Source organism: Amblyraja radiata, chromosome 4, assembly GCF_010909765.2.
Source record: "Amblyraja radiata isolate CabotCenter1 chromosome 4, sAmbRad1.1.pri, whole genome shotgun sequence".
Taxonomy (NCBI): domain Eukaryota; kingdom Metazoa; phylum Chordata; class Chondrichthyes; order Rajiformes; family Rajidae; genus Amblyraja; species Amblyraja radiata.
Genome location: NC_045959.1, coordinates 31,662,617 through 31,677,035, shown reverse-complemented (window position 1 = coordinate 31,677,035; position 14,419 = coordinate 31,662,617). Strand labels below are relative to the sequence as shown.

At 42.9% G+C, this 14,419-nt stretch overlaps 1 protein-coding gene across 2 annotated transcripts in view; it reads right to left on the bottom strand.

Moving 5' to 3' along the window:
- samd12 (sterile alpha motif domain containing 12) overlaps positions 1-14,419 on the bottom strand; it is a 128,441-nt gene that overhangs the window by 71,803 nt on the left and 42,219 nt on the right. For both annotated transcript variants that reach the window (XM_033019205.1, XM_033019204.1), the window contains exon 2: positions 10,768-10,943. In XM_033019205.1, the coding sequence (XP_032875096.1) occupies positions 10,768-10,943 (176 nt within the window). The remainder of the gene's footprint in view (positions 1-10,767; positions 10,944-14,419) is intronic.

Below are 14,419 nucleotides of genomic sequence, written 5' to 3'. Positions count from 1 at the left end.
TCGCTGGATTAATCCAACATTGTGTCCATCTTTGATATAAGCCACCCCCACCCAAGTCGCACTACAAACAGCTAACAACGGCCTATTTCCTTTATCATCGTCACTTTTTTGCATATCTTTTATTCATTGTTATTTATCTCTCTACATCGCCTATATGTCTCATTTCCCTTATCCCTAGGCAGTCTGAAGGGTCTCGACCCGGAATGTCACCCATTCCTTCTCTCCAGAGATGCTGCTCGTCTCGCTGAGTTACTCCAGCTTTTTGTGTCTATCTTTGGTGTAAGCCAGCCTCTGCATTGTGTTTTTATTACATTTGTCTGCACCATTGATTCCATGTACTCCACCATGCATCCTGAATAGGTAACTAGTTCCTTTCTCTTGCTGACATTGAGAGAGAGGTTATTGTCCTGACACCACATCACTATGTTCTCTAGCTCCTTCTTGCACTCGGTCTCATCATTGTTCATGATCTGGCCCTCGCCAGTGGGGCCACCTGCAAACTTGCAGATGGAGTTAGAGCCAAAGTTGGCCATACCATCGTGTGTATAGGAAGTGCAGTAAGGGACTGAAAAGGCATCCTTGCTAGGCAATTATTGTGAAGGAGGCATTACCAATTATTGTGAAGGTGCTGTTCTCACCGATGCTCACTGGTTTGGAAATGCATTTGGGTGAGATTATGGCTCTCGTCGATGACAAGGAGTCTCATAAGTCCTTGTTGTCTAGGTGTTCCAGAGAGGAGTTTAGGGCCAAGATCACCCAGCATACCTCACGCTGCCTCGGTAAGGCCACCAGCATAATCAAGGTTGCGTCACATCCTAGCCACTCCTTCTCCCCTCTGCCATCGGGCAAAAGGTTTAGAAATGTGAAAGCGCACACCTCCAGATTCAGGAACAGTTTCTTCCCAGCTGTTATCAGGGAACTGAATTATCCTACCACAACTAGAGAGAAGCCTGAACTACTATCTACCTAGTTGGTGACCCTCGGACTATCTTTTACTGGACTTTACTGGCTTTACCTTGCACTAAACATTATTCCCTTTATCGTGTATCTATACACTGTAATTGGCTCAATTATCATCATGTATTGTCGCCATCACCAGTCCTTGGAAGGACTTCATGAAGATGGACGTCAGAGCCACTGAACTAGTCATTAAGGCACATTACCGTACTCTTCTTTGACACTGGGATGACAGTGGTCTTCTTGAAAAAGGTGGGAACCTCAGAATTGAGTAGCGAGGGGTTTCAGATGTTTATGAATACCTCTGCCAGCTGATCAGCAGTGGTCCTGAAGATGCGGCCAGGGACTCCATCCGGACCAGTTGCTTTCCATGGATTCACTCTCAGGAAGGCCGATCTTACATATGCCACAGCAACTATTGGTACAGGTGCACCATAGACCAGTGGGGTGGGTGACATTCCTACACCGGCATTCTGTTCCACACAGGTATAGAATGCATTGAGTTAATCAGGGAGGAAACCATGGCTTCCAACAATACTGCCAACCTCCACTTTGTAGCCCCTCAGACCTTGCAAGTCTTGCCACAATCTACGTGTATCCGTGCACTTGTTCAAGACTCCAGCTTGATCCTCAATGGCTCTGCGAAGGTTGTAAACAGATTTCTTGTACTGCTCAAGATCACTTGACTGGAATGCTGCAGACTGGTACTTCACCTGGAAATGGACGTCGCAGTTCAACGGAGATTTCTGGTTGGGGAATACACATATCATCTTCTTTGGTGCACCATCCCCCACACGCCTGCTGATCAAGTCTGTGACAGATGTGGTATGTTATTCTAGGTTAGCCAGAGTTCTTGAATATGGACCAGTCTAAAGACTCAAAGGGTGTCATCTGTTTCCATAGAACAGTGCCTCACTACTTCCTATACCAGATCTTCCTGCTTCGGTTTCTGCTTGTAAGCAGGGAACAGAAGCACAGTTGGGTGATGAGATTGACCAACATGTGGTCTGTAGAATGTTTTTTTTAGATGTTTGTGCAGCAATGGTCTAGGTTTACTTGAGCCTCTTGTTGGGAAGGAGATGTGCTGGAAGTACTTTGGCACATGAGATTGGCCTGAGTCTACTTCTTCTTCTTAAGCCCTTTGCTCGTCTAGGGAGCATAGGCCATTGACAGATGTCCTCCACCTCACTCGGTTGTTGGCAGTTCTTTTGAGATCTCCCCAGTTGAGCCCACTCTCAGACATTTCTGTCTGGCCACCTCTTCTCTAGCTTTTCCTGGGGCAACCCCTTTTCTTTTTTTCCTTGGCCAACCTCTATTGTGGACAAGGAGTCCGGATACCTTGTTTCAAGGTTATTGGTGACCGTGTACACTTCCTCAAGTGCAAGCATAGCACCAGCCTGGGGTGGGATGTAGTCTGCTGTCAGGATGACCGGAGTGAATTGCCCAGCAGGTCGTAGGGACAACACTTCATTGCAAGATATTCCAGTTCTGGGGAGCAGGAGCTCTCCAGGGCCACCACATCCAAGCACCACGCAATTGGAAGGCAGACCCCTCTTACTCTATCCTTAACCTTGCCCGTCGATGTAGTATGGTCCATCCAGTGCAGCGGGAAGACCTCGAGTTGAATGAAGAGTGCGTCTTTTGCAAGATGCTTTTGCAAATGGTAATTGACTCTTCATGGGCTTTTAGATCTGATACTTTTAAATTCATAGCAAACAATCACAAACTTAGTATGTGGTTTCAAATCAAACCACCATAAACATTAATTATGTTATCAACGTTCCATCCTCAGTACTCACTAAAACTGATTGCACTCTTGTTATTTATTATGGGAGACAAATTAATTATGCAAGACAAATGTATTATAGCACGGTTGCTTTTGCTATAAGAGGTACCATTATTAAGATCATCAAAAGAGTTGCAAATGCAATGTTATCATAGCCTACAGAATTTCCTTTCATCATTAATGTGATGTCTGGAGCATAGCAGTTACTTCGCCTGTTAATATTAGCAAAGCAGTCTTACCAAAAACACTCAGAGAATAAACACATAATCTGCCCTTAATTTGTGATGATGGATCCTTTTATTCTTAGGTTTTCAAACGTTATCAGTTTGAGTTCCATTTTCTGGGAAGGAAAAGTTTTTTTAATTCTGAATGTGTGTTTACACAGGTCCCCAGTGTCACATTCAAAACCTGGTGCACTGACACCAAAGGGTACTGCTTTGGGATTCAATTGCTTAGAAATTATAGAGCAGTCTGTGCCTACATGCAGCAACACCATGATGATATTTAGACATAGTTTGATGTGGCAAGTAACATTAAATAACATGGCAAGTAACATCTGTGTCACAGATATGCCATGCAACAGGCATCTCCAAGAAAAGTCCAACTACCTACCCCAACATTTCCGACAATTCCCCTTTTCTGCTTCTCCGGACACAATCTAACCATGAATACTACTACAAACGCCACCGACTCTGTACCTCTTCCCACCGTCTCCTGCATAGATGCCACCATCTTTCTCTCAGGCTCTGCCACCTCCATTCTCAGGAAAAGCTTTTCTGTTCTAGGACTTCCAAAATGTCCTCCATTTTCAAGAAATGTGGTTTCCTCTCAACTGTTGCCAGAAGCCTCACTCACATTGCCTCCATTTCCCACACATCTGCTCCCGCCCCACTCCCCCAGACAGATCACAGTTCCCTTGGGCCTCACCTTACATACCACTAATCTTAGCATTCAGCACAATGCCTTTGTCATCTCCACCTGTTCCAAAAGGATCCTTACAACGTCCCATCTCCCCCTCTTCATCATCCCCTTCCTGCACCTCCCCTTCCTCAGTTTCTATCCACAGGCACCACTCTCCCCCAACTCCTTGGTCTGCTGAGCCCTCCCCACCCATTCAACATTCCTGCTCCCTGGTGTGCCCCCCTGCAACTGCAAGTTGTGCAACGTATCCAGACACCATCTCCCTTACAACACTAGCCTACCCTTCTTATCCAAGTCCACACGGTCTCTGCACTTGGAGCCATTCGAGACAGGCCTCTTGCTGCCGGTTGGGGATTGGCAATCAATACTGGCCTTGTCAGCTTCAACCATATGTACTGAAGGTTTGTCTTCGAGAATTAGCCACATCTTTACCCAAATTGGTCAAATAAAATTATGCCTCAATTTGTGCAAGGAGGAACTGCAGATGCTAGTTTAAACCGAAGATAGACACAAAAAGCTGGAGTAACTAAGCAGGACAGGCAGCATCTCTGGGGAGAAGGAATGGAAGACATTTCCCAAAACATCACCCATTCCTTCTCTCCAGAGATGCTGCCTGTCCCACTGAGTTACTCCAGCTTTGTGTCTATGTCTCAATTTACCTGACAATGGAGAAAACTATCCAGATTGTTCCATCCACAAAACTTGGAATCAATTAATTCCAGATAATTACCAACCAAATGAAATGTAATCAAAGTGCTGAAAAGCATTACTGACAATAATGATCCCAAATTTAACTTGAACCAGTCCACAATGGGGTGGACACAGCGAGGCCAAAAGCAAATTGGAGAATCAGGTGATTTACAACCCAGAAGTATGAATATTGATTTATCTAACTTCAAGTAACTCATTGCAACCCCTCTCTCCGTCCCACCCCCACCCAAGTTGTTGTACTAGTTTCACTGTCGTTCTGGCGAGTTTCATTGTCTGTGTAACGCATTATTAACTCGACAACAAATATATTTCATTCATTTGTTCTATATCCCTCTGTATCACCGTCTATATCGCTCGTTTCCTTTTCCCCGACTCTGTCTGAAGGGTCTCGACCCAAAACATCACACATTCCTTTTCTCCAGAGATGCCTGACCCGCTGAGTTGCTCCAGCTTTTTGTGTCTATCTTACTGAAAATACATTTGAACAAAATTGAAACAATTACTCTGCACATCAATGCTCAGTTGGAGTTTTGCCAGGACCATTCACTTCCAGACCAGAGCTTTATTCCAAAGGGATAAATTGCTATGGAGAGGAGAGTGCGATTACCTTCATATCAAGGAAGCAATTGACCAATTATGGCATTAAGGAGTCATGGAAGAAATGAAGTCAAGGGAATAAAGGGGAAAACGTCACTGGATGAAAGTGAAAATGTGTGTAGCTGGTAGGCCTATTACATAATCTTCTGCAATCCAGGTTCAAACCTCACCTCTAGTGCATTCTGTATGAAGTTGACACATGCCTCATGCCCACATGGGTTTTCCTGTAGTGCACCACTTTCTCACACACCCAAAAGTTATGTTGATAGGATTATTGCCCTCTGTAAATTGCTCCTATTATGTGTGCGGTAGAATCTGAAAAATGTTCATGGGGTTGTGGTGAGAATGGAGAAAATTGGCGGAGAAATTGCAAACCTCCATGAAAATTAGGTCGGCTTCTAAACCGCATGTATTTGCATCAATTTTCAGGCAATGACATGATCATCTCACCACCTACTGCTCAGCATGTTTACCATTTGTTGCTTCCCCACACAACAACCACAGACAGGTAGGCAGTGGCATCGTGCAAGAGAGCAAGGACACCTTAAGGGCCTGTCCCACTTGGCCGTCATTTACGCGACATAATTTACACATCACGATGCACAACGCGCGCGTCGTGACACGCATGGGATGCACGCATGGTGCGTGGTGACATAGGCAGTGACGCGCGGTCGCACGCGGCTCCCCAGGATTTTGGTATGTACAAAATCTTCGCGCGCCATCTACGAGACGCGCAAATGACGGCCAAGTGGGACAGGCCCTTTAATTTAATTAGCCATTAAAATAGTGTGTTTCTTGTGGCAAGTGACTCCCTATCACAAGCCAGGATTTCTGCTAGAAACCATAGCTGCTGATTACACTATTTATTGTCCATTTTCAACAGCAAGTAGATTGTGATCATCAGCTTGCAATGAGTGTATGTGCACAAATGGATGCATGTAAAACATTTGTCTACCATGTAAAATATGAAATGGTTTCTAACTCTCATACATACTCAATGTATACCCAGGAAACATGGACAAAAATTAATAGCAAATATCCCCAACCCAGTCCCCACACCACCTCTCATACTTCCATCCAGGGACCTTAACAGTCCTTCTAGATGGAGGTTCATGTTGCACCTTTTCCAACCTCATCTACAGCATTCAGCGATCTCAACGTGGCTTCCTTTACCTCAATGAGATCAAGTGTAGACTAGGCAACAGTTTCTCCGTACACTTGACCTGTCCACCAAAGCCTCCTGAAGCTCCTGGTAGCTAACCATTTTAGCTTCCTTCCCATATCGACCTCTGTGTCCTGGGTCTCCATTGCCCGAATGAAGCCACACAAAACTGAAAGAACAGCACCCATATTCTGCTTGGGAAGCTTGCAGCCCAATGGCATGAACATCCAATTCTTCAATTTCAAGCAATACACTCTCAATTTCCTTTGCACCCACCCTTTCTCAGAGCATACATTTCTCAGACCATTTCACATCACCCAGCTTTTTTCGTACACATCGCCCATACCAGAGTCGCACATTTCCATTTTATCCCCCACCCTTCATCCATACCCCTGCCTCCAGCTTTAAGTTCTATTCCTCCTTTTCCTTCCTTATCCTCATCTCCTCTTCAACTCTGGCATTTCATCTGCCGACTGAATCGCACTCACCCGTATCTAGACCAAGGAGCTGATTATTGACTTCTGGAGGGCAAAGCCCGAGATCCACAAACCAGTCTTCATTAATGGGACAGCGGTGGAGAGAGTCAACAGCTTCAAGTTCCTGGGCTGGCATAACTCTGAAAGGGTGGCACAGTGGTAGAGTTGCTGCCTTACAGCGCCAGAGACCAGAGTTCATTCCGACATGAGTGTTGTCCGTATGTAGTTTGGACGTTCTCCATGGGTTTTCTACGAAATCTTCGGTTTCTCGCAAAGATATACAGGTTTGTAGGTTAATTGGCTTGGTATAAATGTAAATTGTCCCTGGTGCGTAGGATAGTGTAAATGTGCGCGGATCGCTGTTCGGTGCAGACTCGGTGTGTCGAAGAGACCGTTTCCATGCTCTCTCTAAACTAAACCTGCCCTGGGTCCAACCCATTAATTCAAAGATTTCATCATGTTTATTACATATTTATCTATGTGTAATTGCATTTACGGCCCATTAAAAATGGAAATAAAAAATGTATTGCCCCATTGCCAGTACATATATCAATTAAACACTCCTGACCAAACAATCATCAACAAATGGCCAACCATGGACATGGATGTTATCTATTCAGAACAACCTTTACCACACTTAGAGAATGGCAAGCATATGTGATGCGATCTGCTTCTATACAAGCAGTCCCCAGAAGACAAAGGTGCCTTCTCATCAGCCGATTTCTCTGTATCTCAGGAATGGCTTTATGGCAAATCATTTTGTATCGCTCTACACGCACTAGTTAGAATTCTCCCCTTTTATGGAGTAACCACCCTATCATTGCCCATATTTGAACTAATAATATATAATTTATGCATCATTAATGAATACTGTGAAACATTTTATTGTTACTCAACTTCTTCCCTTTGTTTTAAGCCTAGTAAAGGTGGACAAAAATGCTGGAGAAACTCAGCGGGTGAGGCAGCATCTATGGAGCGAAGGAAATAGGCAACGTTTCAGGTCGAGACCCTTCTTCAGACTGAAGGGTTTCGGCCCGAATCGTTGCCCAGTGCTCCAGCATTTTTGCCTACCTTCGATTTTCCAGCATCTGCAGTTCCTTCTTAAACATAGTAAAGTTAGATTTCCATAAATCATGTCATTCATAACTTGGGAGCCCCTGTAATCGGAAAATCTGAATTGACAAATTGTCCACATGGCAGATGACCAGTTATTTTTTTAAGATATCATGCCCTTAAATGAATATAATATGCACTGCTCTTCACATAACTTGAAATGCGATGTTGGTATACCTCCCACCCTTTTGGAAAAAATAAATTTCCAACTACCTTGACTAAACGGAGTCATAGGGCCAGTTGTAGGGTACTGAAATGTGCCCCTCCAAATGACCTTTTTGCTCATCTATACTAATCCTATTTGCCCATTTTCTCCTTTGCCCTGCAAATTTAAGTATCTAATGTTACTCAAATGTAGTGATTGTTTAGATTCCACCACCTCTTCTGGAAGCACATTCCCAATGTCAACCCTTCTTGGAGATTTAAAAAACCATACCCTGCTGATTCCTTTTAAAACTTCTTCCACTCAGCTATAACCTATGCCCAATTGTTGATTCACTTAACTTACTTTTGACTATTCACCCCATCTATGCATCACAATCTTACGTACTTTATTCAGGTAACCCCTTAACCCCCTTTGTTCCAGGGAAAACAAATCCAACCTGTCCAATCTTTCCTCATGATGAAAGTCACCATCCTAGTGAACCTCTTCTGCACCCTCTCCACTGCAATCACATTCTTTCTCTCGTGCGGCGACCATAACTGAACAATACTCTAAATGTGGCCTCACCAACATGTAATGTTATGTCATAACCTACGAGGGGTGGATGCTCTAACATTTACTGCACAAGTCCTACCCCTAATGACTTTCCCCATGATGAAAGTCCTTCAATCCAGGCAGCCTAGTGAGGCTCTAGTGAGTAGTCTGTAACTCATTTTCACCTTGCACACAGTTAACAATGGCCCGTCTCCTTTATCATTGTTCCTTTTTTGCATATCTTTCATTCATATTTTCTATGTCTCTCTATATCACCATCGATATCTCATTTCCCTTTCCCCTGACTCTCAGTCTGAAGAAGGATCGCAACCAGAAACATCATCTATTCCTTTTCTCTGGAGATGCTGCCTGACCCACTGAGTTACTCCAGCTTTTTGCGTCTCTCTTCATATTTCTCTAAATGTGGCCCCACCAACATGTAATGTCATGTCACAACCTATATGGGGAGGGTGCCATCTGTCTTCTTCACAATGCTATCAACCCATGTCGCCACTTTCAGGTAAATATATAGGTGTCTCTGTGCATCCACATTTCTTAGTGTTCTATCGTTTACTGCACAAGACCTCCCCCTAATAACTTCCCAAAAGTTATCAACTTACCAGGACAGATCACATGGGATCCAGGGAGAGCTAGCTAACTGGATGCAGAATTGGCTTCCGAGAAGAAAGCAGCGGGCTGTGGTGGAAGGGTGCTTTACAGACTGGACGCCTGTTACAAGTGACTTGCCTCAGGGATTGGTGCTTGGCTCCATTGTTGCTTGTCTCAATGGTTTGGATGAGAATGTACAAAGCACGATTAGCAAGTTGGCAGATGATACAAAAGTAGGTAGAATCATCGATAGTGAAGATATAACAAAAATTACAACCAGCTCTTGATCAACTGGGCAAGTAGGCTGAGGAATGGCGAATGGAGTTTCTAATGCAGATACGTGTGAGGTGTTGCATTTTTTGGGAAATTAAACCAGGACTGGACCTTCACAGTGAACGGTAGGGCCATAGGGAGTGATGTGGAGCAGAGCATCTAGGAGTGCAGGTAAATAGCTTCCTGAGAGTGGTATCACAGGTCGATGTTGGTTAAGAAGGCATTTGGTGCGTTGACCAACATCAGTTAGTGGTAGACACAAAATCCTGAAGTACCTGTGAGACAGACAGCATTCCTGGAGAGAAAGAATGGGTGATGTTTTGGGTCGAGACCCTTCTTCAGACTCTGTGGAGAGGGGGGGGGGGGAAGGTATAGGGACAGGTGTTGCATCTCCTGTGGTTGCAAGGGAAAGGACCTGGCGAGGGGATGGTTAAAGGTCTTGAGCATAGAAGTTAGGATGTTATGTTGGTTGTACAAGGTGTGGGCGAGGCCACATTTGGAGTATTGTGTTCAGTTTTGGTCACCCTGCTATAACGAGAATGTCTTTAGGCCGGAAAGAATGCAAAGAAGATTTAAGAGGATGCTGTCAGGACTAGAGGGGCCGAGAAATAGGGAGAATTTAGGCTGGCTAAGAATTAATTTGTTGGAGCACAGGAGGGAGAGCGATAATCTTATAGCGATGTATAAAATCAAGAGGGGAATAGATAGTGAATGCAGTCTTTTACCCAGGATAGGGGAAATCAAAAACCAGAGGATATCAGTTTAAGATGAGGTTCAAGATAGGTAATTATTTTTTTCCCCACTCGGAAGATGGTGGGTAAATGGAATGATCTGCCAAAGGAGATAGTCAAGCCAGGTACTATTATAACATTTAAAAGACAATTAGATGGGTACAGGGATAAGAAAGGTTTAAAGAGACATGGGCCAAGCGCGGGTGTGGGACTAACTTAGATGGGACTTCTTAGTCGGCTGGACGAGTTGGGCTGAAGGGCCTCTTTGCATGCTGTCTGACTCGCTGCCTATGACCTTACACTTGTCAGGATTAAATTCCATCTCCTGACATTTTCTCAGTTTCAACCAGCTTGATATCCTCCTGCAGTCTGGGACCACCTTCCTCACTAACCACAACGTCACCAATTTTGGGGAAAATAACATTACTGCCATCGGCGCGGCAAATTTTAAAGCTCATCAATTCTCTTCACTATTCCCATACTTGGTAACACATTCACACTTAGGCCTTTGCTTTCTTCTCTTTAGTAAATACAACATAGAGATTACCCTCATTTACCAGTTTAAGAATAATGGTAATTTTTTTAATTCAGCATTCTTACATTTTAGTCAATATTGAATGGCACAAGACCGATTACATATAATATTTATGGCTAGGTGCCTCATTCTTTGAGATGGTTGCGTTTTGTTAGATGTCGGAAAACTGAACGATACATCCAATTGCAACTGCGCTTACCTTCACCGATTCGGTTTCAGGCACGTGAAGAGTCTTTGGAATGTCATTTGATTCCACAATTCTTAAAATCTTTTCATCATTTGAATTCAAGACCTCTGGATCACCAAGTACTTGTAGGCTTACATCTTCAGTACAAACAGCATGATCCACACCATTCTGGTTATTACAATGAACAGCTGTGAAATGGAAGTTTAACAATAAGACATAAGTAAACATGTCAATCCAGCCACCATCAGTGGAAAAGCAAATTGTGTGAACAGTCAGGCTGGAGGAGAAATAAATCTTCCATTGTGGAAATCTCTCCACATTCAAGATTATAGGCACTGCTAAAGTGAGGGTGCAGAGAGAGCACAAAGCAGAAACCAAAAAAGCAAGATGTGCATTTAGTACATTTCTGAAGCTCTGATGTCCCATATGCTTTACACTCTGAAGTCAAGGCACTTGTAATGCTGGAAGCACAGCAGCCAATTTGCATTCAGTGAGCCCCCTAAATAGCAATATAATAATGGCCAGATATTCTGTGTTTAATGATGGTTACTGAAAAAAAAATATATTTGCCAGGACACCAGGAATAACTTGTGTGTGTTTATTTAAAAACAATAGCATTTGAGAACTTGAATAAAATAAATGCAACTTCATTATCTCATTCAAAAACACTAAAGGGCCTGTCCCACTTTTTTGATTTTTTCGGCGACTTGCTGGCTGGCACCCATCATAGTCACAGCATGTCACCGAAAATTTTCTATATGTTAAAAATCCTGCAGCGACCAGAAAAAGATACGACTCTTTGCGCGACTATTCACGACCAAACAGGTGTTGCCCCATGACATGTCGCCTGTATGGTCGTGAGTAGTCGCCCAAAGAGTCGTACATTTTTCTGGTCGCTGCTGGATTTTCAACATGTTGAAAATTTACGGCGACCTGCTGCGACCAAGACCAGTGCCGGCAAGTCGCCGAAAAATATTGTGTAAGTGGGACAGTCCCTTAACAGTTCAGCACCCTATCTATTCTTTATGGAATAGTCTAATGTGAAACAATATAATATTCAGAAATGTGTTAAATAATAATTCCAGCAGGGTTTATAGAATCTGGTCTTCAGTTCACTTCTATGACTGTAATATCACATACTTTATAAGCAACTTCCATTCAGTGCCATTGTAATCTTTAAGAAATAATTTAAGTGGCCAAGTTCCCCAAGTATTCACTATTAGCTTTAAGAGCATTTTCTCATTCTAGAAAGATGTTATTGTTGCCTCAATGTTTGGACATTAAGCAATTTAGAAATGCAAGAACATAGAATGGAAGCAATAAGATCAATTGTCACAACTGTTCAAAAAGTTGGTGAAACTGCACTTGGAAGATTGTGGTACCCCTGATTGCTGAGCTATAGGATGTCATTACGGTGGAGGGGATGCAAAAATGCTTCACAAGGATGTTACTGGGATTGGAGGACTTGCGTAATAGAGACTGGATAGGCTGGGGCTTTTTTCCCTGTAACATAGGAACTGCAGAGCGACCTTACAGCGCCATATCAAATGAGGGGCATAGATAAGGTGAATGGTCACAGTCTTTTTTTCTCAGGACAGGGGAGTCGAAAACTAAAGGGCCTAGGTTTAAAGGTGAAAGGTTTAAAAGATGACTCAAAGGGCAACTTTCCGTAGGCAGAGGATGGTGGGTATGTGGAACAAGGTAACAGAGGCCGTGCTGGAGGAGAGTACTTTGACAGACATTTGAACAGGAACATGGATAGGTTTGGTTTAAAGGGACATGTGCCAAATGGGACCAGCACAGGGAGGCAACTTGTTTGGCATGAATGAGTTGGGCCAAAGACAGTTTCCGTGCCGTATTACCTGAACTAAAACTGGCTTGCACAATGATAACGAGGGTTGCCGAGATACCACTTACCATGGTAAATATCCATTATATTAAAAGCACAACTTAGAGCACCAAAAAGGAAAAAAGCTGAATTGAGTAGAATCTTTTTAAAACTAAAGCAGCCAATTTGTGACCCAAACTCAATGTTCTTAGTTTGAACAGTATCAAGACCTAATGCAACCTGGTTTTGAAGAACACATTCATACGTGCATTAAAAACAAGAAAGAAAAAAAGAAAAAAAAACAAGATTGGATTAATGCAAAAACAACTATTTCACCCGAGGTGCAGACATAGAAGGCCTGAACAAACTGGTCCAGATCTTTTTAACTGATGCCATGTTCTCCACGAACAAAGAAAGTATGCGGACCAGAGCATCTGATTGAATTATTTGATAATAATTATTACTTGGCATGCCAATTACACATGATTAATTTGGAATGTGATCTTAAGTAGAACGACCATCTCCAGAAATATAAACCCCTTGTGTTAACCCCACAGGAGGAGTTTTTCCCAACTTCCCCTCCATCACTTTTCCAATCAACCTTTATTGCAACAGATTTGAGTACAAGAGTATAAGATGCCTAAGTGAAACCACATCTGGAATACTTGATACAATTTCTCTCTTTACCTTAAAGATATATTTGTTACAAAGGGAATACAGTAAAGTCACTTGACTCATTCTTGGATGATGAGTCTGCCAAAAATGGAGACGAGGTTTCTATTCTTTAGGAAAAGTGAGAGATGGCTTCGGTGAAACATACAAAATTCTTTGAGCACTTAGTGCAAACATAGGAAGGCTGTTTCTCTGGCTTAGTTGCCAAGAATTAAAGGTCACATTCTCAAAATGAAGGTGGACCACATAGGACTGAAATGAGGAGATATATCTTTACTCAAAAGGGTGGTAAATCTTAAGACTTCTCTACATTGGGAGGGCTGTGGGGAGCCCCACAGCTGAATACATTTTGAACACGTTTTGGATATTTTAAAAAATCAAATAATGTGGGGATAAGACTGGATAATGACGTTGAGGTAAAGATCAGCCATGATCATGTTGTCGGGCAGTGCATGTTCAAAGGACTGAGCATCTTGGCCCTATGTCCATATTTCTCAATAATTATTCCTTTGCTGGATCAGACCTCATCCCTTATCTCTCTGCCTTTATTCTGCACCATTAGCTCCATGTACAGGGAATGCTTTGCCAGTGCTTGAAATGTGTGGCAAAACTCAAGATCTGACCGAGAGAGTAACTTACCAATCAGAAACCACATTTTATTTATTTTTTATTTATACATACACACACACACATTATCTAATGCACACATTATATATACATACACAAACACTAAAAAGGACATCACAATACTGTTTTTTAATAACATCTCCTCCACAAAAGTTCAATACCATCGTATAAACAGAAATATTACCAGAAATATAGTTTTAAAGCCAAATTAAAGCAGTTCTGAACAGATATTATATTGTTACAGTTCAATAATAGTACTTAAAAGGAAAATCAATAGGACAGGCATTGGTCTTCAATTAACAGTGAGAATCTCAAGCTACAGGTTCTCAGAGTTACAATGGAGGAAATCTGACAACTTCTAGAGTGTGCGTGTTAAACTTGAAATGCAGAAGCTGGTATCAGCGTGTTCCTGCTTTCACAGGATGCAGGATCCAAGGCCCTTTTTTGGCTGTCTGTGTGATTGGGCAGCACGGTGGCACAGCAGGGACCTGGGTTCGACCCTGACTATATCCTGTTATAAGTTTGTACGTCCTCCCC